General features: G+C 44.9%; 1 protein-coding gene across 6 annotated transcripts; it reads left to right on the top strand.

Annotated features, from left to right (window-relative positions):
• The first annotated feature begins 89 nt into the window (after positions 1-89).
• CEP68 (centrosomal protein 68) lies at positions 90-27,541 on the top strand. Of its 6 annotated transcripts, none has more exons than XM_081263911.1 (8): positions 91-225; positions 2,558-2,696; positions 10,147-10,519; positions 12,104-13,624; positions 15,578-15,700; positions 19,943-20,039; positions 25,583-25,756; positions 26,595-27,541. In XM_081263911.1, exons 3-7 carry the CDS (start codon positions 10,190-10,192, stop codon positions 25,750-25,752), a joined length of 2,241 nt encoding a protein of 746 aa, XP_081120037.1. In that variant the 5' UTR covers positions 91-225; positions 2,558-2,696; positions 10,147-10,189; the 3' UTR covers positions 25,753-25,756; positions 26,595-27,541. The 6 variants fall into 6 exon arrangements, with proteins under 6 accessions (XP_081120038.1, XP_081120037.1, XP_081120033.1 ...); XM_081263909.1 differs by having other exon boundaries at positions 117-230; XM_081263910.1 differs by having other exon boundaries at positions 117-230; positions 2,558-2,716.
• Positions 27,542-27,925: the final 384 nt, after the last annotated feature.

The raw sequence follows: 27,925 nt of genomic DNA, 5'->3' as shown, positions 1-27,925 counted from the left end.
CGTAGCGGGCTGTGTATTGGTGGAGTCTCCACACTGAGGGCTCAGATTGGCTGCTCCGGCCTCCCGGCGCGGACGGAGAGTGGGAGGGCCGAGGGGCGTGGCCGGTGCTCGGTCCCGCCCCAGCGTTCCGGGCGCCAGCGAGAGGGCCACGGTTGTTGCCTGGGATCCCGGGCTCGGGCTGCCGCATGGGACTGCGGGGCTGCCCAGGACGTGCGAAGGTTCGAGGTGCGGTGAGTAGGCAGTATCTGACGTACGTGTCGGGGTGCCGGGTGTTGGAAATAGCGTCCTGGGCAGCCCCGCGCTTGCGGTGCGGCTCCCTCCGCTCCGCGATCTCTCCTGGGCGGCCTGCGAGGCCCGGGGCCGTGCGGGCTGGAGGGCACAAAGGCTTCCTGGGGGTGGGGGCGCCTCGTGCCTTCGCCTCCATCTTGCATACCGAACCGGGCCGAGGTGAGGGGCGGGAGAAGGGCTGAAGAACGGCTGGGAGCGGCAAGGCCCTGCGGAGCGAGCGCGTGTCCACACATCTGGCGGCCCCGCAGCTGCGCCGCGCGTCTGCCTCCACGCGGGGGAACCCTGCTTCTCGATCCGGGGGAACGCAGCCCAGGGTCATTCCCACTGGAAAGATCGAGACGAACGATTCTCTCGCTCGTTTTCTGGATATTGATGCCGGGGCTAGGAAGAACGCTGTCCTATCGCTGTGACCGTAGCAGAGGAAGAAAAGCAAAATGACTCATTTTTTAACCCAGAAGAGCTATCCTTTCCAGCTGTCATCACTAGAATGGTTCCTAGCAGCCCAGGGGCACTTGTCCAAAACCTATTCCAGACCCTTTATAATTACTAGGTTTCGTTCAGTGTATTGTTTGTAATAAAATGAGCGGAAACCTGCCAGAGTCAGGGCAGACTGGACTTCACTGGGAGTCCCAGGTGGCGAGGGCACAAGGGAGCTAGCTTTGGCATATACCCCATCAGCTCTCAGATCTGGGGTGTAAGGGATCTTGTTAAAGGGCATGACAAAGTGTTTTGTATCAGTTTGCTTTGGGATTGATTAAAAGAAATGCAAGTCACTATTTCTCACCTTGTTCCCTCCAGGCCCTTTCTTCAACATCTGGGTAAATTCTGTTCCACTCTACAGAAAAGAGCAAGGGACTCAGTTTCACCTCTTCTAGGAAGCTTTTTAAAAGTTCTTCCCCATCCTAAAACTGATGATCACTGCCCTCTTTTGGGCTGCTTTCTATAACCACTGTTTTTACACACCGCCCTGTGTTGTGGTTTCCCCAGCCCCTAGCCTGATGAAGGCACTCAGTGATGGAAGGAAGCCGGAAGAAAACAAAAAGCAGTAGTGGGGCCAAAAGTTGAAAAAACAGGAACTTTTATTCTTTTAACTTTTTGGGCCAATAGCTTAGGCTAAGTCAAATCGGACTAAAGCTCTGCTGAGTTAACAACTCTGTGTAAATTAACTTCTCTGAGCCTCAGTTTCCTCATTTGTAAAGTGGAGTTAGTAATAGTACCTATTCCGTGGGTTTTGAGGATTGAATAAAATACTGATAATAAAATGCCCAAGATAGTTCCTGGCACAAAGAAAATATTTAGTAGCTGTCAGCAGTTGTTAGGATAAAAATAAACAGATACTTGAACAGACTCACCAATACTAAATTTCTGTAGAGTACTTGACCCTTCAGATCTGCTTTTTAGTCGTTATATGATCCTTAATTTTAAAAAAGAAAAAAAAAATCCCTTAAACCTTTCCTGATTCTCTTCCCATGGTGAAAAGTATTCCATAGATTATCTGTTTATGTTTCTACAGTCTTACCACCTATTAGAGATTGGGTGCCAAATAACAGTTTGACCAAGTATCACAGTAGAATTTTTTTTTTAGCATTTATTTTATAGTTGTAGGTGGACACAATTTCTCTATTTTATTTTTTATGTGGTGCTGAGGATCAAACCCATTGCTTGCTAGGCGAGCGCTGTACCTCTGAGCCACAACCCAGCTCTAAAAGCATTTTATTTTTATGATTATTGTTATTTTTTAGGTATAGAGGATTGAACCCAACAGGGCTTGACCACTGAACTATTTTGAGACAAGTTCTCACTAAGTTGCTGAGCCTGGTCTCAAATTTGTTATCCTCCTGCCTCCAGAGTTGCTGGGATTGCAGGTGCATACCATGTCTAGCCACTGTTGACTTTTAATGTGATGTATTACTCAGATTGGTCATGTGATAGGGCAGAGGCATGAAATAGATGGTGCCTGATGTGACTGCCAAAAAATATTTAGGATGAGAGACAGAAAAGTTCTTTTTTATTATTATTATTTTTGAGACAGGATCTCACTAAATTCTGTAGGTCCTTGATAAATTGCTGAGGCTGGCATTGAACTTGCCATCTTTCTGCCTCAGCCACCTTAGCTGCTGGGATTATAAGAATATGCCACCACATCCAGCAAGAAAAAGTCTTTGGCAAAAGGCAGAGTTTGTGTAGGTGAACTTTGAGTGGCTTTTCTCCTTAGAACTAAATCTATTCTCATGAAGAAACTGCTTCCTGTCTTTAAATTTGTTTCTAGACATGTGAAAAGTGGAAGAAGTCTTCCTGTTGTCTTTGGACTGTTTGCTGACCTAGAGGTGCCACGTGCAACCCATGGGGGTTGCTACCTCTCTTCCAGGTTTTCCTGTGCCTCATCTGGTTGCAGGAAACAGACTGAAGTGTGTATTTCCTTCCAACTGTAAGCCCCCCTTGGCATGTCAGCTTCTCTTTAAATTATTTCACATCTCCAAAACAAGTATCTTCGTTCCTCTTCTTACTTGTAATTCACAGGAGAAATTCAAATATGTGATTATGTTTTTAGTATAGCCACAGTACTATTCTTTCTGGGAACATCCTTATAGCTGTGACATTTCATAATTAGTATTAAAAATTTGCTACAAGATGTGAGCTTTTTCAAGTATCTTATTGCAGAAGCTTTCAGGACAAGGACCATAAATTTCCTTCTGTGTGCCTGGCATGTGTGCGCTTGCTTGCCATTGGACAAGACCATCCTACTTACCAGCCTGGTGTTTTCTGAAACATTAGTGTGCCTAGCAAGTCATTAGGAAATTCTGCTAAAATGCAGGTTCTGCTTCCAAGGCTGTAGGTGAGACCTGAGTGTCTGTATTTCCAGAAAGCTCTGAGGGGATATGGATGCTGCTGGTCCTGGATCACATTTTTGAATAGTGAAGTACTAACCTAAGTATCTTTTTGCCTTTTTCGTGTGTTTAAAGATTGATTTTATTTTTGCAATTCTAGAATTGGGCAACATTTCCTTCCATAAAATAAAATAAGTGTTTCTTCTGTGCTTACCTTTTAGAAGATTCTGTTGATGTGGTGTTAGTGCTGGTGGTGGTGGTGGTGATTTGGTACTGAGGATCAAACCCAGGGCCCAGTGCATGCACCCTGTGAAGCATGCACCCTGCCATCAAGCTACACCCCCAACCCATCACATTTTATTTTCTTAGGTATTGGAATAAAATCTTATATTTAGGAATTTTTTCTCTTTATTCTGTTCTTAGCAAGTCCATTATCTTGTTAAGTGATTTTAGGAATCTGAAGTGCTTGTATTGTAACAAGATTTTTAATAAAAGCAATTGAGGCAGGTAGGTTGAAAGAAAAGAAGAAATCAAGGGTGAGATTAACACAAAAGTGATATGCCTCTACCCTGTACATTTTAGTTATATGGGACTGCTTTTCTAGCTCTGGCCTTCGTAGCAGCCAAAGCACAGAGGGAAGTTTTATAAGTTTTGCTAATACCTATAAAGTAAAAATGGGTTGCTCAATAGAAGCAGCTCTTTCTGTTAGTGAGACCATAGAATTCTTCTTTCATGGGTTCTCCAAAGAGGACATTGTAGTGTACTAAGTGGCATTCTTCATAGTATCTTTTGAGAAAATTGGTAAGATTCTTATCAGTCTTTATGTGTGTAGCCTGATGGCCTCCCAGAAAACTGTCAGTATAGTAAACCCAGTGGCCTGTGAAATACAGCCATGTGGAGCCAATACAGCTTCCTCTGACAGTAGGAGCAACTTGTGTTCCAGGAAAACTATTTTTCTGCTTGGCTCTTTGGTGGGAAAAATTAATTTGAACACATTTATTTCGCATTTGGACCTCAACATCCTTGTTCTTTGAACTTTGATGCCAACACTCTACTGCCTGAGGAGGAGGCCCAAGAACTTGGGATGATGGGAGGGGTGACTGGGCTCAGCCATGCTCCTTGTAGATGTGGCAGTTGCATGTCTCTAAAGCCATTTACAGACCTTGGCTTTGCTGTGAGGCTGGCTGGTGGTTGTAGTCAGTCAGCCAAGAGGTGAGTGGGTGAGAAAGCGAGGGGACTGTTAGCCTGGCTCATGCACTCCCCAGCATAATGATCTATAGGAACCCACTGTCTCCCCCCATAGCTGTGGGGACTCCTCCTGTTCTGTGGACCCAAAACAGAACTTTAAGAAGCAGCCTGAGGGAGTGAGAAAAGAAAGATATGAATGCCTAATGGTTCAGGAAAGGCCTTACTCTATCCTTCTGTAGCTTTGAGCCTGGTCTTCATTTTCACCTCAGGGAAGGATGGGCTGGTCCTGAGGACTGAGGGACTCCAGACAGCCTTCTGCAGCCAGGGTAACAGCAGACAAATAGCAGTTGCTCTGGGCCATTGGCCTGCAGTCACAGTTTTCCCTGCACCAACCCTGCTCTGAGGTGGGCCTCAAAGTCACCTCCCGTTGTGGGCCACCCCAATATATATCTTTTCCCCCTTTCATGCAGCCACCTTGCCTGGATTGGCATTCTTTTCTCCTATAATGGCCTTGGCATTCTTTTCTCCTATAAATCCAGTTCCCCCCCAGGAGTCTTGAACACAGCCACCTGCCCTGTGGGTTCTACCCTCCCATCTTTCCCCTTGCCTTGGTTCATACTTGTGGAGGAGGAGAAGCAGGCAGAGCCGCTTCATATGGCTCATTGGCCACATTCTGCCACTGTGTATTCATCTCTGTGTGCATTTATCTCTATGCCTATGGCTCCTGTGAAAACAGATTTCACCCATAGGGGCCCAGAACTGGTAATGCTTGCTCTGTGAAGCAGCACCAGGCCCCTGCCAGAACGGAACTTCCTGGACACAGTTGGGATAAATGGGATTGTTATAAAGAGAAATCATGATGAAAGAATCTGTATGCTCCCCTAGTGGATCATTTTTCTATTTGAATGTTTTAGTCAAGAGTGGACAGCCTCCATCCCCCTTTCCCATTCCTCTTTTCTCTGTCCTGGACAGGAATGAGTGGGAGCAAGCCTGGCAGCTGTGACAGGACTGCCTTCGAGTGATAAGCAGATAGCAGGAGGGTCAGGTGGCCAGGCTTGTAGAGTTAACGTTACCTCATACGTGGTGCTGAGCATATTTTTACTGTAGGACAAGAGTAAGCCAAGCCTACCTCACTCCTAATTATATCTTGTAGATCATACAGCCTTTGTGGGTCCTGGAAACTATGGAGGATTTTAATAGCAAAGTCCAGGTGGACCCTAGAATATGCAAAGCTTATATGGCCTGTCTCTTGGTTTGGACGGGGACCAAGCAGTTGTAGTTAGTGGGTTCAGACATTCTCAGGCAGTGATGTATTTCATTGCTCATTGTTTATATTCTTTTTTTTAATATTTATTTTTTAGTTTTAGGTGTATACAATATCTTTATTTTACATTTATGTGGTGCTGAGGATTTACATTTATCAGTGCCTCATGCATGCTAGGTGAGCACTCTACCACTGAGCCACAACCCCAGCCCCTCATTGTCTATATTCTGATGCCTCCTTTCACTCAGTGCCATCTTCTGATGCTTCCCTACAAGGAAGGAGGCCAGCTAAGGAGGCCATCATGGAGCCGCTGTAGTGCAGCAGCTAAAGTTGATGAGCAGCATAGCAAGGGATGCTCTTCAGTGTGAGCAGTCCTTTCGGCTGTTCTGAGAGGGACACACTGTCTCTAGAAGGAAGGTCCAAGCAGGCGCCCCACCCTCAAGCAACAGTTACTACATCAGGGATTTTTCCCTCGTTATCTCTATCCCTGTCAATTTCTCCCTTTCTTTGTATTTAGTATCATTTCATGTAAGATTTGGAAGGCATAATTGCTTTTATTCTTTTATTTCACATTTGTCTAATTCTCAGAAATTATGCAGCATAGGGGAAGGACATGATTTATTAGGCATATCAATAAAATAAGATTGTGAAGGGACTGCTTAACCACCTGTATTCTGTGTGTGTGTGTGTGTGTGTGTGTGTGTGTATATATATATATATATATATATATATATATAAGCTGTAGTTGGACACAATACCTTTATTTTATTTATTTATTTATGTGGTGCTGAGGGTTGAACCCAGCACTTCTCATGTGCTAGTCAAGTGCTCTACCACTGAACCACAACCCCAGCCCCTTAAATTCTGTCTTTTTGTAAGTACTGTTTCCATGAAAATTATTGGTTTTCAGACCTCCTTACTCGTTTAATGAAGGGCCTCTGGTCACGCTGGTAAACCTAGATTAGGTTTGTGTATGCCCTTGTGAATTACTCAAGGGTGTCTCCTGAACAGCATAGAATAGTTACTGTAGTTCTCCACACTCCCTTCCCCAGGATAAGAATAATGAAGTCCAGATAAGAGAACGCATCCTCAAAGCAAAATATTTTCACTTGTCTTCCCTGGCTTCATCTCACTCCAGCACTGACTCAACACTCCTTAGTGAGGGGCATAGGGAACTCTGGCCATTGAGAGAGTTTTTAGGACTGGAGCAAGAAGGAGCAATCAGGGGTTGTGGGTTAGATTCGGCCGTCACCCTAATTTCTCCAGCTCGTGGGCTCAGCTTGTTCCCACGGTTGTGAAATCACAACTTACCCACAAATGTCTTCATATGCAGTTTCTTAAAGAGCCACAAGGTGAGGATGTGGCTTCATGAAAATCCCTCTCAGCAGGACTTGGTCACTCTGTCCTTCCATCCGTCTTCTCCACCAGTCTTCTCCTTCTACTCTGTGCTTTTCTTCTGTCACTGGTTCCCTGCTTGGTCCGTAAAGAGCTTGGGTTCTAGAGTCAGACAGCACTTGGACTTGACTTCTGAGCTGTGGTTTCCCCATCTGAAGTGAGAAGGGGCCCTTCCTGCAGTGGGATGCCACACTGGCACATGCAGGTGGGAGTCTGGATTGACAGCACCCAGAGGCTCCTGGCAACGTGTGCGGGTCCTCTGCACCTCAGGATGCTGGCATGTGTGCAGATGATGTGCTGTTCATCAGAGTATTATTTGTAGAAGCAAAGATTGGAAATAACCCAACTATCCATTAATATAAGTGACTGGTGATGAAAAAGAAAAAGGAAACCTGTGCGTTGGTAAGGAACAGTTTCCAAGGTATTTTGTTTTAAAGTAGCAGCTAAAATAGATAATCATGTTTGTGTACACATTGGGATGCAGAAGTCATCCACAAAAACTACTAAGGCTGCTTACCTGTGTTTGTGGGAGTATCTGGTGGTAAACATTTTGATTTATATGAAAGGTTGACTGCTGTTTCTCCTGTGTAACTCCTTTGTTCCTTCCTTGTAAGGTGACCTGTTAACACTGATTCTGTCAGTGCCCCCATGACACTATTGTTAATAGTTGATGCTTAGTACATGTGCTGTGCCAGCCACTGTTTGAAATGTTCTGCATGCACTGGCTCATTTATTGGAGGAACAGGGGACATGGACAGAGGGAGACTTTCACATCTGTCGTGCATTTTGTATTTGAGCCATATATTACCTGTCCAAAACTTGTTTTTCTGACTAACTCCTGCCCTATCTGGTGCTTGAGAGAATTAAATGAGCATGCTGGTAAAGTGCATGCTCTTTTGAAGGGTCACCCCTAAAGCAGGGTGGAGCCTCATGTGCCTAGGAAGGACACAGTGAGGACTCTAGTATTCTGGGATAGAGTGGTCTCAGGTGTATGTGGTTCTCTCCCTGGTTGTGTTTCCTGACATGTGAGCCAAGTGTGAGGAGCATGCAGCTGCGGCCTCCTCCCCCTTGGCAGCCTCCCCTGCTGCCAGCAGTGCCTGCTCTTTCATGCTTTGCCTCCAGTCTCTGAGGAAACAAGGCTATTTCTGTCCACATTTGAGCTTTGAGATTGGCCTGAGTCACTGCAGGTGGCTGCCGACATCCTGGGCATTCATAGTTGCCTTACCTCCTCCCAAGCCCTCCCAGAGCTGCTCTTCTGTCTTCAGCCCAGCACCATCCTGCCCTAGCAGCAGCCCCGGCTGACCAGCTCAGGCCCAGGCTTGTCCTAGATCTCTTCCTATTTGCAGGTTCATCTCAAATTCTTTTCCTCTTCTCTGAGTGCCCACCTTGTGTTCTTCTGCCTACCTGGATCTCTTCACATGGACTAACTCCGGTCCCACCATTACCCACCTGGTTTCCACAGCTTCCCTCAGCCATCAACATCAGCATAAGCCCAGGCTAGTGCCAGGCACAGTGAGTACACACCTGTAATCCCAGTGATTTGGGAGGCTGAGGCAGGAGGACAAGTTTAAGGCCAGTCTCAGCAACTTAGCAAGACCTTTAGTATCTTAGCCAGACCTAATCTAAAATTAAAAAGGTCTGGGGATATAGCTCAGTGGTAAAGTGCTGGATTTAATCCCTAGTAACAATGACAAAAAAGACCAGGTTAGATCCATTGACAACTAAAAAAATAAAAATAAAAATAAAAATAATTTTTTAAAAAGCCAGGTTAGCCTGAAAAGGTTACTGATCTCTCCTTTAGGTCTCTGACCATCCTTAGAATGAGAGGCCCAGCCTCATCCATAGCCTGGGCATAAGATTCTATGTGCTGAGAGGGCCCTGCCTCCTCTGCCAGGCAGAGCCAAGTCCCATAAGAAGTATCCTTTCTTGGGCCCAGTGGGAGGCAGGGCATGCCCTGACTTGCTATTCTCCAGGGTAGAAGGGATAGAGATAGGCCAAATCACCTGCCAACAGACAGACAGGCTGTTGTGACACAGAACCACAGTAGGCTATACCCAGAGAGGGCCCAGCTGGGCCTCTGGTTCAGTGGGGTTGGGTCAGAGGGACTGTATGAAAAGGTGACATAGGCAGGACCCTAACCTTGACTCTGACTCGGACTGCTGAGGCAGTATCTCCCCCAGTCTCCCTATTGAACCTTACCTGACCCTAGTGTTCCACAGTCATCAGGTGAAGTGTGTTTTCTTTCTTTGCTGTGAGTTTGGTGCTCAGCAAGAGGGCCTGGGGCAGCTGCCCCCTCTATCCTGTGCATTGTGTAAGATGTCAGAAACTGCATGGGGGCAAACCAAGCAGTGACAAAAACAGCCTAAGGAAATAAAAACCTTTGCTCTTTGTTCTTGAATTACAGAACTGAAGAAACACCTAGTGATTAGGATCAGGATTGGGTGATTAGGATCAGGATTGTGTCTTTTGGCCACAAACCTCCACCTGTCAGAAGGCCTACCATCATCCATCTCCTATATAAGTTGTCCCTAACTCAGCCTCACAGGAGTGTGACACTTTAGGACAGAAGGGTCCTAGCTAGCTCACCACCATAGAGTTCCTTCTCTGCCACCGCCCTGCTCCTCCACTAGGCCGGTGCTTTGTGCTGCAGGCCCACCAAGCCTTTTGCACCTTAACACCTGTACTGACCTTCCTGGGTTCCTTCTGCTGGGGACAGAATCAGCTACCATAAAAACAGAGGACAAAATGTGCTTCTGTGTTCCCTCTGAAAGTTCTGAAGCCGGGGAAAACCTGGACCTTAGCATTCCCTGTGGACATAGTCGCTGTTTCTTTTTCCCTTTGGCCAAAATGTTTGTCTTAAACATTAAAAACCAAGGTTTCCAGGGCTGGGGTTGTAGCTCAGCAGTAGAATACTCAACTAGCATGTGCGAGGCCCTGGATTTGATCCTCATCACCACATAAAAATAAAGAAACTGGGGCTGGAGTTGTGGCTCAGTGGTTCGGCACTTGCCTGGCATGTATGAGGCCCTGGGTTTGATCCTCAGCACTGCATATATATAAAACAAAAGATCCATTTACAACTAAAAAATATTTTTAAAAAACAAAATAAAAGAACAACAACAAAACACAAGGTTTCTTGAACACAGATGAAAAAAAATCTTGTTTTTCTCTCCTGTTCTGTAGGGAGTAGAAGGCTTCAGGGGAGCCCTGACCTAGGGACAGCTTGATGGCCCTGGGTGAAGAAAAGGCAGAGCTGGAAGTATCTGCAGATGCAAAGGCCCAGTCCTGTGGGAGATGGAGCCGTGGGGAGCAAAAGGTGGATGTGCCGGGGCCCATGAACCAGGAGCAGCCCCAATGCCTAGAGGTTGAAGGAGGGCCGGCCTCTCCTTTGTGGGGGGCAGAGGGGCTACCTACTCCTGCCAGCACCTGCAGAGCTTACCTGCCACAGGCCAACGCTGCCAGCAGAGCAGCTGTTAGGTCTAGGCCTGCCCCCAGTGGCCTGCTTCCTCCTGCCAGTGTGGGAACTGGAGACCTCTTGCACTCTGTGGAAAGCCAGGTAGGTAGGAAGGCAAACAGGACTGTGGGTTGACACAGTGCTGTCCTTTGGAGGTGTGGACGTTTCCTCACCGACTAACATCCTTTCCCTGCCATGGTGCAGGTTGGAGGGTTGGAGAAGCCTGGGAATGAGGATTTCTATCTCAGGCTTACTTTGAGAGGTAGGCCTCCAGGCCAAGAGGGCACTCTGTCCATGGTGTCTCTTGTTCCTTAAGAGCATAACTTGACCTTGAGGACTGGTGAGGGTATGGCCAAGAGCCTGCTGCCCAGAGGGCTAGACCAGGGGACCTTTGACAACTGGAGCCCTATTGTGTTTCTTCTGAGTTGGTGATTTGAAGGATTCAAGAGGACCCTGGGGACATTTTGGGCTTCTGAGGGCCCTGAGACTTGAATTCCCTTGGGACCAGGAGACCTGTCAGAACCCCTGTGGGGGACAGCACTGTCTATGGCTAAAGAGAATTTCTTGGGCATCTGACTGCAAGGAACCCAATGAGAGGGAATCCTACTAGGTTCTGAGAATGTGGCCAAATCACTGCATCTTTCAAGGCCTTTTTATAATTAGAAGGTGACCCTAATGATCTGTCCCTTCCAGTTCTGACATTCTATATTCTGCTTGCCTAAACCTTTCCTGGGAATGGCTTCTTTTTTGTTTGTTTGTTTGTTTGTTTTTTCTTTTTTGTGGTGCTGGGAATTGAACCCAGGACCTTGTACATGGGAGGCAAGCACTCGCCCAACTGAGCTATATCCCCAGCCCGCTTTAATGTTCTTGATGTCATTGTGACCTTGGCTGCTGCTTGCTTCCCCATGGGCCCCATCCTGTGGGGAGACTCTTGAGTGTGACTGGGAGCAAGGGGCTGAGCTAATGTGGTGGGGCAGGTAGCAAGTCAGTCAGCACAGAAGTGGGCAGCTTCACTAGAGTGAGTTTGCTTATCGAGGTAGTACCTGGGCTCTTCCCAAGTGCTTTGCTCCAAGAGTTCAGTGACCCTTTCCTCTTGAAGGGCAGTGCTGTTACCCTCCCCACTCTACACACCAGCAAAGTGAGGCTCAATCTTAGTTCTGGAAGGTGGTAGAGCTTAGGAGTTGACTGGTTCAGGTCTGGGTTCCAAAGCCCATCCCTTAACAATTGTGCTGTCCTGCCTCTATGGAGGCTGAGTTTTTCACTGAGCTGATTAAAAATTCAAAGTGAAGAGGCTGAGGTGAGGGACTATGTTGTCAGAGTTCACCTACCACTGGGGAGCAAGCTGAGCAGGGTGCAGCCTGGTGAGGTTTGGATCTCCTGTCAGCCACATAATGATCAAAGGTAGCCCACCCAGGACTTGCTTCTCAAAGAATGGGCAGTGCTCTCCAGCTGCAGCATGACAGAGCTGGGTTTTGCTTGCTCACAAACTGGCCATCCATAGAGGAAGAACTTCTGAAAGGACTGGGGACAGGGATCTCTGCTGGGGCAGCCTGAATCACTCTGCTTCTTGCCTTAGGCCACAGACTTTTTTACATTTTGAGATTTTCCCTGCCTGCGTTGTCGTGGGAAAAGAAATTGGGTTTGATTATTTTTACCCGAGTGCCTCTTTGTCCCTTACTATTGCAGATGGAGGAGACCAAGCCTTCTACCTCCCAGGAGCTACCTCAGAGTGTTGACATGCCCAGAACTACAGCTCTTTGCTCAGGACATGAGGCTGATACTGAAGATGACCCTTCCCCAGTTGGTTCCCCCTGGGTGCTCAGCCAACAGCCTCAAATCTCACTTTTCCCTTTCCCATCACCGTGGAAGTCCGTCGTAAGCCCAGGGGCTGCTGCTCCTCAACTGTCCAGCTGCAGTGTCTCTGCCTCCTCCTCAGGCAGCAGTCTCCAGAATCAGCAAGAGAAGGTGGAAACCCAGAATGGCTCCCTTACCAAGATCCCCTCCTCCCTGGAGCTGGCTGTCCCTCAGAATCCCCCTTCTCTGGTGGGGTCAGGGCCTCAGCTCCAGTGGTCATCACAGTCTGCAGCTTCTGGGTGTGATGCTACTGGCTTGGGCCGGAGGCGCCTCTCCTTCCAGGCTGAGTACTGGGCCTGTGTGCTTCCGGATTCCTTGCCTCCTTCCCCTGATCGCCACTCCCCGCTCTGGAACCCAAATAAAGAGTATGAAGACCTGCTGGACTATACTTACCCCCTGAGGCCTGGGCCTCAGCTCCCAAAGCAACTTAATAGCCATGTGCCAGCGGACCCTGTCCTGCAGGACTCAGGTGTAGACCTGGATAGCTTCTCTGTCTCTCCAGCAAGTACTCTGAAATCACCCACTAATGTCTCCCCCAACTGCCCACCAGCACAGGCCCCTACCTTGCCATTTTCTGGGCCTAGAGAGCCAAGCCTTAAGCAGTGGCCCTCTGAAGTGTCCCAGAAGCAGGGCAGCATGAGCCTGGCATCTTGGAGCCAACTTGCATCCACCCCTAAAGTCCCAGGAAGTAGAGATGCCTCTTGGGAGAGCAGAGAGAGAGCCTTGAGGGGCGTGAAGAATCGGCTTCCTGTGGGTGAACACCTCGAGATGGGCGGTTCTCCCCAGCTGAGGACAAGGGACAGAAGGTGTCCTTCACCCAGGCCAGAAAGGGAGAAGAGGGCCTGCCACAGTGTCCGGCGCCCTGCCTGCATGGATTCTAGATGGAAATCAGAAGAAGAGGTGGAGAATGACGATGAGTTTCTTGCCCTGCCCACTCGGCTGACACAGGTTTCTAGTTTGGTTTCTTATCTAGATGCCATTCCCACCTTGGTGACCCTGCCCCCTGGAGTCGCTGAGGGGCAGAGTTCCCTGGAAGTATCAGACACTGATGGGCCAGCTTCCCTTCCATCGGACTCCAGCCAGAGCCAGCTTCCTTCTGGGACTACTGTCCAAGGACCTGGATGCCCCAAGGGACAGAACCACTGCTGCCTGCACAGCTTTGTCCAGGCCCGAGACTCGGCAGGGGAAGGCAATCTGGTGAGCAGCCACGTGCTTGGGGTCTCCTCTAGACTGCTGAAAACACACCCCTCCTTGCCAGCTGTGTTGGACAGGTGGCCATTCTTGGACCCAGGTGCTGAAAGGCAGGATCCCAGAAAAGAGCAGGGGAAAGCCTCCCTGTTGCAGTGTGTGCAGGTAAGGACCTGGGGCAGGGCGGGACGGAGGGTTTCTTGTCTTCCCCAGTCCACAAACTTCACAGTAAAACTTGCTGACAATGACTGGTACTTTTCACATCCCGGCACTGTGCTGTACCTTATTTAGTTCTTACAATTCCTGAGGCTGGGGTTGTGGCTCAGCGGTAGAGCGCTCGCCTAGCACGTGCAAGGCACTGGGTTCAATCCTCAGTACCACATAAAAATAAATAAATAAAATAAAGGTATTGTGTCTAACCACAACTAAAAAAAAAAAAATTTTTTTTTAATTTTTTTTTGAAAAAATTCTTGGGCTGAGGTAAAGCGCTTGCCTCGCATGCGGGAGGCACTGAGTTCTATCCTCAGAACCACATAAAAATAAATAATGATAATGTGTGTTCATCTACAACTAAAAAATATACATAAAAAATATTTTTAAAAAAATCTTACCCCATAAGTACTATTATCATTTTGCTGTTTGGAGAAGAAGGCAGAGTGTGTGGGACCAATGCCAGGAATCAGACCCAGGTGGACCCTGCAGATCCTGATTCCAAACCACTAGCCCTGGCTGCTTTTCCTCTCAGGTATCCTGCACAAAGGGTTCCTGTGCAGGTGCCCTTAGGAAACACTGGGCTTTACAAAGGTAGCAGCTCTCTCAACTGCAGGACTTTTCTTTTTTTTTTTTTTTTTTTTTTTTTATTAGAGAGAGAGAGAATTTTTTAATATTTATTTTTTAGTTATCGGCGGACACAACATCTTTGTTGGTATGTGGTGCTGAGGATCGAACCCGGGCCGCACGCATGCCAGGCAAGCGCGCTACCGCTTGAGCCACATCCCCAGCCCCTGCAGGACTTTTCAGCGCTTCCTCTGCCACAGTGGTGTACTCCACAAAGTAAGAGGTGTTAGATGTCCCATGTCCTAGACTTCTTGGCCACTGAACCTTTCGTTGGCTGCCTGTTAGAATCTGAAGATGTGGGGCTGGAGATGGAGCTCAGTTGGTAGAGTACTTGCCTTGCATGCTCAAGGCCCTGGGTTCAATCCCCAGTACCACACACACACACACACACACACACACACACATCTGAAGATGTGATCAATACTGGGTGGAATAGATTGCTAATGGTCAGGCAAATCTGGACTGTAAATAATGGCCCTGCTGCCTCTGGGATTTTGGCTCAGTCCCTTGAGTTTGCTTCTTTGTGAAATGTGGAGCCCTGCCTCTTTGGGATATTGTGTGGATTAAATTAAATAATTCATATCAGGACTTTGTGCAGTTACCGACACCCGGGAAAGGTTCAGGAACGTGCCTTTCCCCACTCTCTGGGCATCCTTCTGCCCTCCTTCCCCACCAGGTGGCAGAAGGATGCTTGCCTGCAGCGTGGCCCTCGGCCTGTGAGCCTGTGCTACCCACATGTCCTAGCACTCGAGGTGGGTTTTAACCTGCCTGAAGTCACATGTATTATTTTCTTTGTCCTGGGTAGCAGGTAGGACAAAGGTTATTGGACATGTTATCTTTTGTGGTAAAAGATGGAGATAGCATGAGGTAAAAGTTGTTTTCAGCAATGGGTTCACGTTGGTCAGGATTTGTTCCCTTAGAAACGGTTTGATGGTAATGGTGCTATCCCAAGAATTGGTTTCCAGGACAGAACTGCTCCTCTCAGCTGTCCAATCCATTGCCTTTACAGTTCACTCCCATTGCATGGGCTGGGTTTTCTTAGTCTCTCATTTGGTGTCACATCTGACTAAAGGGAGACAGAATCAAGAGGGGCTTCTCATTGCTCTGGCAGAGGAAGGTCTGGCGTCATGGGATGGGAACAGGCAGGGGAAGAGAAGAGAGGAGCCTGAAGGAAAGCTCTGAGAGGTGCACACCATTCCCAGAGCCATCCTGATATTTTTAGCCTTTTGATTACAAATAGGAGTTCAGTCACTACGTGTGTTCATTTATTTGTCTCTGCAGACGTTTTGCTGTCAGCTGGAAGAGCTGATCCGCTGGCTGTATGATGTCTCAGATGTCATTAACCTTGGTTCTCCACCCAGGTCTAGTCTTACAGGTCTCAAGTCTTCTCTGCAGCTTTACCGGGTAATGTGTGGTCCTGGCTTCTGGCCTTTTTACTTTCGAAGAGTGATTGCAAAAGCACTTAATCACAAAATAAAATCTCAAATAACTGATGCCTAATATGTTGTAGCTCAATTATAGCTGAAACTAATCAGAGGGGCTTTTCAAATTCTAAGTGTAAAACTTTGTAAAATGAACTGGACTGTAATCCCAGCAGCTCCGGAGGCTGAGGCAGGAGGATCTGCTGCCTTAGCAGCAGCGAGGGACTAAGCAATTCACATTCTCTAAATAAGATTCAAAAAAGGGCTGGGGATGTGGCTCAGTGGTCAAATGTCCCTGAGATCAATCCCCAGTACAAAAAAAAAAAAAAACTTCTTAAAATAAATGAATTGATTCCCAGGCCAAATAGAATTAAGAAAATATACACTGTAAATACTTCAGGGTGTTCTGCATTATAATTTTCCAAATATCTCAGGGTTTATAATTATTGGCCTGCACTGTTACAGAACCACCAGTCACAGATGACTATTGAAATTAAGATTTTTCACTTGCATTAGCTGCATTCCCAGTGCTAGTGGCTACCACTCCAAACAGTACAGATACAGAACATTCCATCTCAGAAGTTCTGATGGGCTTTGTTATTTTTTAAGTATCTGAGCTGAAATTTTCCTGACTTCAGAATGTCAACAGGGCATTCAGATGAAGCAGATTTAAACAAAAATCTGACATCAGTTTGCTTCTGTGTGTCTTTGGGCTTGGGTTTGGCTTTTTTGGGGGGGAGGTTACCTCCTTTTCATTAAGATTCCATTCTTTTAAAAATACCTCTTTGTGAGATCCAGTTAACTTGATCCTAGGGTAAGCATATTGAATGGGATTAAGCATATTGAAATTATGTAATTTTTATCCTGAAGCCAGGGAGAAAAGACTTTACTGCTAATCAGGCTCCACTAAAACTCAGGGGGAAGGTTGGTGAGGGAAAAGCAGGTTTTATTCTAAACCAGTTTTGAGTAGGATAAAGGAGATGAGGGTAGAGAAGACCTTTCTGTCTCAAAGACCATTTGGGGGGCTGGGGTTGTGGCTCAGTGGTATTGTGCTCGTCCAGCATGCATGAGGCACTGGGTTCGATCCTCACCAGCACATAAATGTAAAATAAAGATATTGTGTCCACCTAAAACTAAAAAATAAATATTAAAAAAAAAGACCATCTTGGAGAATGGAAATCTTTTATGAGAGGGGAAAGGGATACAGTAGGACAAAGGTCAGGGATTTCAGGATTTCCCCCTCTTCTAAACAACCTGGCCTTTCTTATCTGAGTCACTGTTACCCTCTTATCACATCAAAGGGAACCTCTACCTCCTGGGGCCAGCATCTCCATCTTATTTAGACAAACCTATTACCTTTTTAACTGAGGGAGGGAGAGGGATCATAGAGGGCTTTCTTTAGAAAGAGAGATTGAAGACAGAGAAATAGATTCATTTAAGGTAGAGAGTAAGAAGTACTCCAAGAACAAAACAAAAAAATTTTGTGGAAATACTTTGGTTAAAATAAATAAATAAATAAGCAAGCCTCCCAGAATGTTCTATTAAGCAGCTAATACATTTAACCTCTGGTTGGCCAAGCCTTCGTAACTTCTTCCTGAGGGGCAGAGACAGCATTTGTGGTCTGAGTCTGATGACAATCTAGAAGGGGTCTTCTCTAAATCTGTACAACCTTAAAACCTGACATTAACTTCGACAAAAGAGGGCGTGATTTACAAGTTCCTCAGGCTGCACCACCCTGACTCAGAGCCTGGCCGGAACCACACCCAGGCTGAAGGGAGGACCTTTGTTTTCTCTCTGAGCCAACCAAAATCTGGCAGGCAGGCCAGCTGCTCCACCCTCAGGAATGTTATTTACTGCACTGTGGAGAGAGGTAGCCTGAGTTCCAGAAAGAGCTTGAAGAAGGCTGAGTCTCAGGGTCCTCTGTAAGCCGAATCCATGACCCCATGTTGCATATATCTGTAGAGAAGAGGAAATGCCCTGTTAGACTTACCTCAATGGTCTTTGTAGCCTGTCATTAACAGGTGCATATAGGCTAACCCCATTCCCTTCATTTTATCCTTCATGCCATTCTCTGCACCTCACTTCCAACAACTATCTTGCTTTGTGAGTTCAGCTGAGATCTGAGCTAGGAGTTACTCCTGCAAGTCAGTGAGGCCTAAGCCTGTGTCACACAACTGTCACAAACTGAGACTGCACTGAACCCCTTCCCCACACAGAATACTGCATGGCTCATGTATACGTATGAGTTAACCTTGGCTCCTGCTTAAATCAAGACTTAGTATAAAAGGAGCAAGATGGTGCTCACCTATAATTTTAGCTACTCTGAGGCTGAGGCCTAGAAAAATTGGAGGCCAAACCAACATGGTGGCACATGCCTGTAATCCAGATGTAATGCTAAGGCAGGAGGATAATAAGTTTGAGGCCAGCCTGGGCAACTTAGCAAGACTCTGCCTCAAAACAAAAAATAAAAAGGGCTGGGGATATAGTTAGGTGATAAAACACCCCTGGTTAAATCCCAGTATTTAAAAAAAAAAAATTCCAACTATTATAAGCAAGTGTGCATGCTCACATATTTAATTTACTTACTTTTAAGGTGTTAGCTGTGGGTGTGGCTATTTTGAGGGGGAGAGCCCCGTTGGGGATTGAATCCAGGGATGCTTTCTCACTGAGCTATGTCCCCATCCCTTTTATTTTATTTTTACAATTATAATTACCATAGAATTTTGTGTGATGTGACAAATAAGCCCATTGAGTTCTTGAGGCAGAAAGAGGACAGTGGTATATACAGTCATTAGTGTGTTCTTGAGTAAAGCCAAGAATATTTCCCCTAGTACTTCACAGATTCTCCATGTTGAGAGAATAAATCTGAACACTTGCCAAGTTCATTAAAAGAGTCTGGGATCCCAGACCCTGTATGTGTTTCTGGGCTTGCAGGTCACGTTTCTTCAGTATGTCACAGAAACAATTTTTGTTGACATTTGGGTTTGTATGAAGTGGCCCAGCCCTTTTACTTTTTTTATTTTGAGACACGGTCTTGCCAAGTTGCCCAGGCTGACCTCAAACTTGCAATCCTCCTGCCTCAACCTCCTAAATCACTGGAATTGCAAACACGAGCCATCACACCCAGTTCTGTGTTCACATATTTTAACTGAAGCCTTTCCCATACTCTGCCTATCTTAACTTAGTGGGGTTAAGGCAGCATCTCAACTACATAAGAGTACCAAGGAATAAAATAAGTGTAGATATCAGGGTAGAGGAAGACTGAAACCATGAAAAAAGTAAATCCAAGAGTGAAATTATGGCTCAAAAAGTTAAGCACCAGGGGCTGGGATTGTGGCTCAGCTGTAGAGCGCTCGCCTAGCACGTGTGAGGCTCTGGGTTCAATCCTCAGCACCACATAAAAATAAATAAAGATATTGTGTCCAACTATAACTAAAAAAGAAACATTAAAAAAAAAAAGTTAAGCACCAAGCTGAGCATGGAGGCTCATGCTTGTAATCCCAGCAATTTCAGAGGCTGAGGCAAGAGAATCACAAGTTCAGGACAGCCCCAACAACCTAGTGAGACTCTGTCTTAAAAAATAAAAAGGGCTGGGAATGTGGCTCAGTGGTTAAGAGCTCCTGGATTTAATCTGTAGTACCTAAGGGAAAAAAAAAAAAAAGAAAAACAACTAAGCACCAAATTATGCCCCATGGATTAAAGGTGGCCATAGTTTTGACCTAATGTTTCTTAGCAACTAAAAAAAGATTAAAACAATTGACTACAAAGTTTGGTAGCTGTGAGGGCAAAACAGATGAGCTGCTTGGGAAACTTGCCACTTCCCTGGTCGAGGCAGTAACCCTAAGGTGGAGGCCGAAGCTGCCAGAGGTCACTAGCCACATTGCTTATTCTTACTTATCAGGTCCAGTAGAAAAGAGTTTATTTTGGGAAACCCATACTGTTGTGAGTTGATGAGAACCCCATAAAATAGGGCACAACAATAAATCTGTTCATGAGCCAGCCTCAGTCAGGGAATACTCTTGTCAAACTAAACAGAAGGAAAAAAAAATTAGGCTCAAGGAAGATGAACTTAAACTAGTACACTTTTTACTTGAGGAATTCTGCAGACCAAGTGGTATCTTCCATGTTAGAGGACTCAAGCCACTTTGCATGGTGTTCATTTAAGTTTTATAAAACAATAGTAATGAAGTTTTGTTTTCCCTTTTCTTTCCCTATATGTCTTAAGGAATTTAAGAATGATATAGATGAACATCAGTTCCTGACAGACAGTGTCTTACAGAAGGGGGAGATTCTTCTTCAGTGCCTATTGGAGAACACACCAGGTGAGATGCTTGAGAGATTATTGTTTAACCTATTTTTTTTATTTTTGATTGACACACAGTTGTACCTATTTATCGGATACAGTGTGACATTTCAGTACATGTATACAATGTGGAATGACCAGATCAGGATTGGTATATTGGTTATCTCATTTATCATTTCTTAGTGTTGGGAACATTTAAAATCCTCTGTACAAGCTATTTTGAAATAAACAGTTAATTATTGTCAACCATTGTTATCTTTCTGTGCTGTAGAACACTTCTGAAGTGGGGCTGGGGATATATAGCCTGGGGCACAGCGAAGCTCTAGGTTTAATTCTTGGCACTGCAAAACCTGAGAAATTATTTCTCCTATCCAGCCGCATTCCAGAACCATTAATCATTCTATGATTAGAGATACCTCTCTTTCTGTAAGATCTGCCTTTTAACTTCTACATAATGAGAACATGCAGAATCAGGTTTTTGTTGTTTGGTTGTTTTTGTTTTCTTTGTGTTTATGGAGCTGGGGATCCAATCCAGGGTGTCATAAACTCTGGGAAAGCCCTCTAAAACTGAGCCACAACCCCAGCCCCCAGAATTTGTCTGCATCTGACTTATTTCACTTAATATTCTATCCATGAATATGAAATGACAGACTTTTGTTCTTTTTTATGCTTTCAATTTTCCACTCTGTAAATGTACTTTCCTTACCCATTCATCCACCAGTGGACACCTAGGTTGATTCCATATCTTGGGTATTATGAATGTGTTGGATGTGAACATGTGAGTGCAGGTGTCTCTGACCTGCTGATTTCCTTTCCTTTAGATGTGTATACACAGTAGTAGGGCTGCTGAATTACATGGCAGTTCTGTTTCTAGTTTTTTGAGAACTTCCATACTATTTTCCATAGTGGCTCTGCTGATTTACATTTCCTACCCAGCATTATCTGAGTGTTCCCCTTTTTCCAAATATTCACCTTTAATTTTTTTGTCTTTTTGATAATGGTCATTTAACTACAGTGAAATTTTACTTTATGGTGGTTATGATTTGTATCTCCCTCATGATTAGTGATATTGAGCATTTTTTATATATTTCTTGCCATTTGTGTATCTTTTTTAAAATGTCAACACTCAGTCATTTACCCATTTTTAAATCAGATTATTTGGGTTTTTTGTTGTTATTATTTGAATTCCTTTTATACTTGAGAGTTAATCCCTTGTCAGATGACTAGTTTACAAATACCTTCTCCATTCTGTAGGTCTCTTTATTCTGTTTTTTCCTTCACTGTGCAGAAACTTTTCAGTCAATGTAATCCTGTTTGTCAGTTTTTGCTTTTATTGCCTAGGCTTTTGGGGTCATATCCAAAAATTGTTTGCCCAGACCAATGTCCTGAAGCCTTTCCTCATGTTTTATTCTAGTAGTTTCATAGTGTTAGGTCTATGTTTAAGTCTTTGATCTATTTGGGGTTGATTTTTGTAACAAGGGTTGTGTTTTAGTCTTCTGCATGTGGATTTGCAGTTTTCCCAGCACCATTTATTGAAGAGACTTTCACCAGTATTCTTGCTGCCTTTGTCAAAAATTGACTGTAGATCTATGTGTAGATTTCTTGAGATCCCAATTCTGTTCCATTGGGTCTATGAGTATGTTTTTGTGCTTGAGGGTTTTTTGTTTGTTTGTTTGTTTTAATGATTTTTTTTTTTTCTATTTTGTTTGCAGTCTTAAGGATTGAACCCAGGGTCTCACACATGCTAGGCAAACATTCTACCACTGATCTATATCCTCAGTCATTTCATTATAATTTGGCAGGGCTCAAAGTTGGCCAGGCTGGCTTCAAATTTGAAATCCACCTGCCTCAGCATCCAGAATAGCTGGGACTGTAGGCATGTACATCTGTGCCCAGTTTATGTGCTTGAGCTTTTAATTTAGCTAGAGCTTAATCCCTCTCAGCAGCAGGCCTGGTGAGAATACAATGTTGCAGGAACCACCCCCACCTGCCTTAAGAGTCACATGGAGACTTCTGCCAGGTCTTTTTGTCATCATTGCCCTGCAAACCCAGGTTGAGGCAGTTGTCATTAAAAGTAAATCTGTCAGAAATCCAGCTTAAGCTTGCAAGAATGGCGCTCATTTGCTTATATAGTTTCTTGGTAGTGTTCTGGGTGGGAATCGTGATTGTATTCTAACAATCCTTAATTGTGGCTGGAGTATTCAGTGGGTAACACTCAGAGGTTCCTCACTTTACTCAGATCAGGTTGAACTCTGGTTTTTCTGCCTTATTTTCTACTTTAGGGAAGGAATTGTTCCAAAAATCCTTGACCAAAAGGACTTGAGAATAATCTATTCTCATGGATTAGACTGAATGAAGAATTAAACTGATGAAAGGGAATGGGGTGGCAGTGGCATGCAAACCAAGCTCAAACCCATTTTGCAGGATGAGTTCCCAACTGGTGTTGTGAGAATCAGAGACTAAGAGGACTCCTAGCTGGGCGTGATGGTGCACTCCTGCCGTTCAGGAGGATCACAAGTCCAGAGCCAGCCTCAGCAACTTAGCAAGACCCTGTCTCAAAAAGGGATGAGGATGTAGTTCAGTGGTAAAGCACCCCTGGGTTCAATCCCCAGTGCCAAAAAAGAAGAGAAGGTCTGAGTGTACCAGGTGCCTACAGTTTTACACACATCTTTGTCCTTATAGGGGAAGAGGTGTGATATGGAGGTTAAAATCTTGAACTGAGGGAACTCCTCAAAGTAGTCCCTAATTTCCTGTAAGACTATGTACAAACAATTGCTTTAAGATCTCATCTATTTTTTGCTTGAGCTTTGGAGTGAGATGAGATTTATACTGGAATCCAAGAGTACGCAAAGCTGAGCAAGACCTCAGGAGCTTGAGAAGGCACTTTTTTTTTAAGGCACTTTTAACAGAGTAGTGGGTGTAGACTAGGGAGGTAGTATAGACCTAGGTTCTCAACCCCAGCACAGTTGCTGTATGTTATAGAGGGTTTTCCCTATGCAATTGCAGGATGTTTCGCAGCATGGATGTTTCGCAGCATCCCTGACCCCATAAATACCAGTAAGCCCTTTTACTCCCACAGTGTGACAACTGGCAGCACTTGCAGATATTCAGTGGTACCCTGGGAAGTACCTGTGAATCAGCAGAGGGGTTCTGATGGACAGTGACCCCTAAAGGGTTTACAGTAGGAAAATGATTATCTCTTGTGAGTTACGTGAACCCTTTGCAATTCTCTGCCCTTTTAAGGCCTTTGGCTCTTCCCTGGTTCCCTTAGACTAGGATCTTTAGGTTTTCTATTGGGGCACAAACTCAGCATGCCAAGCTCCTTTGCTGCTGTAACTACACCAGCATTTTACTGAACACTTAGCATGGGCTGAAACAGTTGGCATCTTTTTTTCCCCCATTTAATCACAGCTCTGTGAGATAGATGCTATTATTACCTTACAGAATTGTGAATTTGCCTCAGGCAGCCCCGATGTGCTGACTCTATACTGCTGTCAATGTCTGGAGGTGTGAGGCCTGAGCAGGGAAAGCTCAAATGCAGGAGCCTCTTTTCAGAGGCCACATGTGAAAGTAGGCCTCTGTAAAGTGACTGACCTTCACTTTAAAAAGTTTTCCAGTAGTTTTCAGTAGCTAGCCTGTGATAAGAACACCCCACTTGACGCTGCTCTCAGAAGGGATCCCGGGGTAGTACTGGCCAGAAGAGGAGGCTTTCAGTTAGAATCTATGGTTCATGGATATGTATCCAGGCTCTTTCAGATTGGTACAATGCCCCTCCCTGTCCTCTGCCTGGAATAATCAGAACGCTTGGCTGTTTTGTGAAAATCACAAGTTCCTCTTGACACTTCACACTTTTCTTCTTCCAGGAGCACCTTATCAGAGTGAGCAGAGGCCAGCACATGCCCACTCCCGCCCAGCTTCACAGCCCGCTTTCTTACTTGACTCCAAGTATAACCCAAGGGATTTTCCCTTAAAGAGTTGCCCATCTCAGCCTCCTGCCAAAGGCCTCCACATTTTTACCCAGTTACTTGTACAGATTGACAGTTCTGTCTTGCATCTCAACCCTTATAACTGGTCAAATGACTGGAACCTGTTAATGTTAAGCTGTACAAGGCCCCTGATTGTATTCAGTTAAAACACAAAAGTTAGAAGTGGGTGTGTTGGCACATGCCTTGTGATCCCAATGTCCCAGGAGGCTGAGGAAGGAGGATCACAAGTTCAAGACCAGCATGACTCTATCTCAAAATACAAAATAAAAGGGTGGGGATGCAGCTCAGTAGTAGACTACCCCGGGATTCTATCCCCAATACTGCAAAAAAAAAAAAAAAAAAAAAAAATCCTACTGGGAAATTATTCTGTACTTCATTTCCCTTTCTAGCTTCTCTTTTCCTTGGCCCCTACAGTCAAAGATTAAAGTATAATCAAAAAGTTCCCCTGAATTCCACTGACAACACACAGGAAGGCTGAGTAAAGTCTGAAGGTAGAGGGGAAACACCCAGCTCAGCCACCTTTATGACCAAGCTTTACTGCACATCTCCGCCACGCCAGCTCTCTAGAGTTGTCAGAACAGCTCATTGCCCTGATGACATGGCACTCTGCGGCTTCCCCAGGGGCTGACCTCAACATAGCCAACCTATATTCCTCCTTCTGCCCATCCAGTCAGCAATGTTTGAAGGCATGCAGCTTCCCCTTTCCCTTCCTCTGTTGGCAGATGTTGTAGCTGTGGCAGGAAACCAGAAAGCATGTTAACACAGCTGATAAAGGCACCGGAAGCTAAGGCAGCCTTTGTGCTTAAAATTTTTTTTTTATCTTTTGAAGGAAAAAGTCTGCTGTGCGTAAAATACTCTGGCTATATATAAAGCCCATCCATAGCACCGCTGTAGGAGTGAAGCCCAGCCTAATGATTTTGTCCTAGACTGCTCTCAGATAATTTTCTTTTTAAGTCTGTTCACTTAGGACCCACAGAAGGACTCATAAGCATCCCCTAATACATTACCAAATCACTCATATATGAAATGTCCTCAAGCCAACAGAAGTTGATAGGAGCTGGTAGCATCAGCAGTTTTATCTTGGCATGTTTTTATATATGTGCCCGATCTCATCTCTGAAGTTAAATTATACTATCTAACAGAAAGCCATGTCTGTGTGCCCTATTGTCAATTATGTAATTCCAGAGTACAGCTGGTGAACTACTAGCTTTAACTGAAAGTTAATAATGTAGCCAGGTGTTGTGGTACACACCTGTAATCTCAGCTACACGGGAGGCTGAGGCAGGAGGATTCCAAATTCCAGGTCAGCCTAGGCAACTTAGCAAGACCCTGTCTCAAAATAATAAAAAGAGTTGAGGAAGTACTCAGAGGTAGAATGCCCCTCAGTTAATTATCCAATACTGCAACGACAAAACAACACAACAAACATTAACAGACCCTCATTAAAAATTAACAGTGCCACAGAAGTCCTGGGAACATCACTGTTTTAAAAAATAAAATGGGTGGGCATTCTGAAACTACTGCTACAGCCCTATTTCAAGCAGAATGCTGTATCTTTGTATAACTTTATTGTTAGTTTTAAAGGATGTCCTTGGGAGGATTGCGAAGCAGTCTGGTGAGCTGGAGAGCCATGCAGATCGCCTTTATGACTCTATCTTGGCCTCTGTGGACATGCTGGCTGGCTGCACCCTTATCCCTGACAGTAAGCCAGTGACAGCAAAGGAGCGCCCATGTGAAGGGGTTTAACCCGGTAAGTAGAGGAGCCCAAGAAGAAAGTCTGCCCTGCAGCCCCGGTGCTGATTAGGGATTAGAGCTGCTGAAATAGTACTGGAGGAAGGCTGCCTGTGGTGCTGAAATAGGGGACACTAACACAGCCCGGAAGGAGGGTGTGAGTTTTCCTGTAGCATCGAAAGCCCGTTTGGTGTCTTCCTTACCTGGTTTCACTCCTGCTGCCTGCTGAGAACAAAAGTGCTCTGTGCACCCATCTTTATTGCATTACCTTCCCCAGTCCTAGCCCCCAGCAGCAAAATTGTCCATACTTACTTTGTTTCTGCACATGAACGCCTCTCCTTTATGGGGCTATGGTCAGGTTGCCTCTGCCCTCAGGTTCTTCTCACCAGCTTATTTGATGCTCCATCTTTAAGCATCGCTGACAGCACCAAGTGCCCATGGAAACCTAGAGTTACTGCTACTTCTCCCAATGTCCCAACCCCCTTGCCACAAAGGGTTTCTGCAAATTTCCCACACTGCTCCTTCCAAAAAGGGCTGGGGGACAGAATAAAATACATCTTGGAGACTTACATAGTACAACTTTCTTTTTATCCCTCGAAAACTCAAATAGGGAAAGAGGAAAGGAGGTAAAACAAGAGGGGCTAACTGGTACCAACCTTGGGTTTGCACTGAAATTTCCTCTCCTACAAAATGATTTTCTAGATGTGAATTCACTGTAGCTATGTCAAGAGCAGGGAGTCCCTGCATTTTTACATCAAAGCAATTTTAGTAATTATCTTAGTTCTGAAATGGATACATGTGATTGCTGTTATTTCTTCCTGCAACATTATGCCTGTAACAAATGCTTTCTCTTTCAGGCATCTTCTCAGGCAGAGATGAAATTGTCAGCCAAAAGTTGACTCTTGGGAAGGAAACTGTCAAGAAGTATTTGCAAGAGCCATTTAACAGTTAAGTCAAGGGAAAAATGTTAATGTATTTTTAGCTTTAAATGCCTTTCTCTTCTCTGAAGTAAGGGCTATTAAATTACTGGTTTTATTTACAAAGAATCCTTCCAAACTATATTCTTTTTGGTGCTTTTCCACAGAAAGCATGTGGCTTTGCAACTTTTGTTAAAATAAGATTTACAGTTACAGGCCTTGCCTCCCCTATGTCCAGTTTTAAAAAAGAAAAAAAAAAAAAGAGCTCCTAAACTCTTCTTCCTGCTGAGATTATTCACAGAAGGCTGCTTTGAGAAAGAAGGTTCCAAATACTTGGTATTCTCAGACACAAAAAGGGATCAAGTGAGGCTTAGTAAGTTCCTTTTTGAAAATTTTAGCCCTCAGTCTGCAGAAGAAAAGGGGTAAATGAATAGAACTTCTACAGATTACTTTGGGCAATTGTGACATCTTTTGCCATCTTCAGGGCTTGGGTCTCCACCTTCCTGGCCTAGTATCTTAAAAGAAAATGTGTCTGGGAATTAGAGAACTGCCATTGTGCTTCAGCATGGCTAAGGAGCTAAGGATCAAACTTAGGGTATCTCTGGGAGGAGGATCCTGTCCCTCCACTCCTACTCCCTTGGAAGACTAGTGCAAGGTCAGGGAAGTGAATGGATAGGATCACACCGCCTGTTTCACTACAGAAACTAAAACTGTCAATAAAGGAAAAAAGGGAATTCTTTGTTGCTTGGGAGTTGGCCTGTTAAGTACCTTGTCAGAAAAGGGAAAAATATGCATGGATATAAATATATTTAAAGCATTATCTGTAGCTTTTTGAAGCAAAGCAGTGTTTTGCTAGTGACCGCAGAATCTTCAAAAAAAAACAAAAAGGCACTTAAAAAGTTTCTATTTTGACATTGAAAGAATATCAAAGAAACAACATTAATAGGATCCTATTCAATGTGACTTTTCTGCCTCTACATTTCTCAGACTTTACAGTCACTGGAAAATAGCTGGAAGTTCTAATAATGAAAAGTGAACCATTCAAAATTAACGATTCAGGGCTGGGGTTGTGGCTCAGTGGTAGAGCACTCACCTTGCACCTGTGAAGCACTGGGTTCAATCCTCAGCACCACATAAAATTAAACAAAGGTACTGTGTCCATCTACAACTAAAAAACTACTTTTAAAAACACTAACTATTCAATAGTAGCTTCACAAAAAATAAGTTCTTAAAAAGGTGGGTATGCCCAGTGGACTCTACTTTTAAATACA

The sequence above is a fragment of the Spermophilus citellus genome (assembly GCF_964194105.1).
Source record: "Spermophilus citellus genome assembly, chromosome: 13".
NCBI lineage: Eukaryota > Metazoa > Chordata > Mammalia > Rodentia > Sciuridae > Spermophilus > Spermophilus citellus.
This window is presented reverse-complemented; position numbering and strand designations above follow the sequence as displayed.

Excerpts from the sequence above, each read along its gene's own strand:
- CEP68 (XM_081263911.1), top strand. The coding sequence starts at position 10,190 with ATGGCCCTGGGTGAAGAAAAGGCAGAGCTGGAAGTATCTGCAGATGCA. Across the intron at positions 13,625-15,577 it reads CCCTGTTGCAGTGTGTGCAG|ACGTTTTGCTGTCAGCTGGA; the intron begins GTAAGGACCTGG and ends TTGTCTCTGCAG. Across the intron at positions 20,040-25,582 it reads CCTATTGGAGAACACACCAG|TTTTAAAGGATGTCCTTGGG; the intron begins GTGAGATGCTTG and ends CTTTATTGTTAG.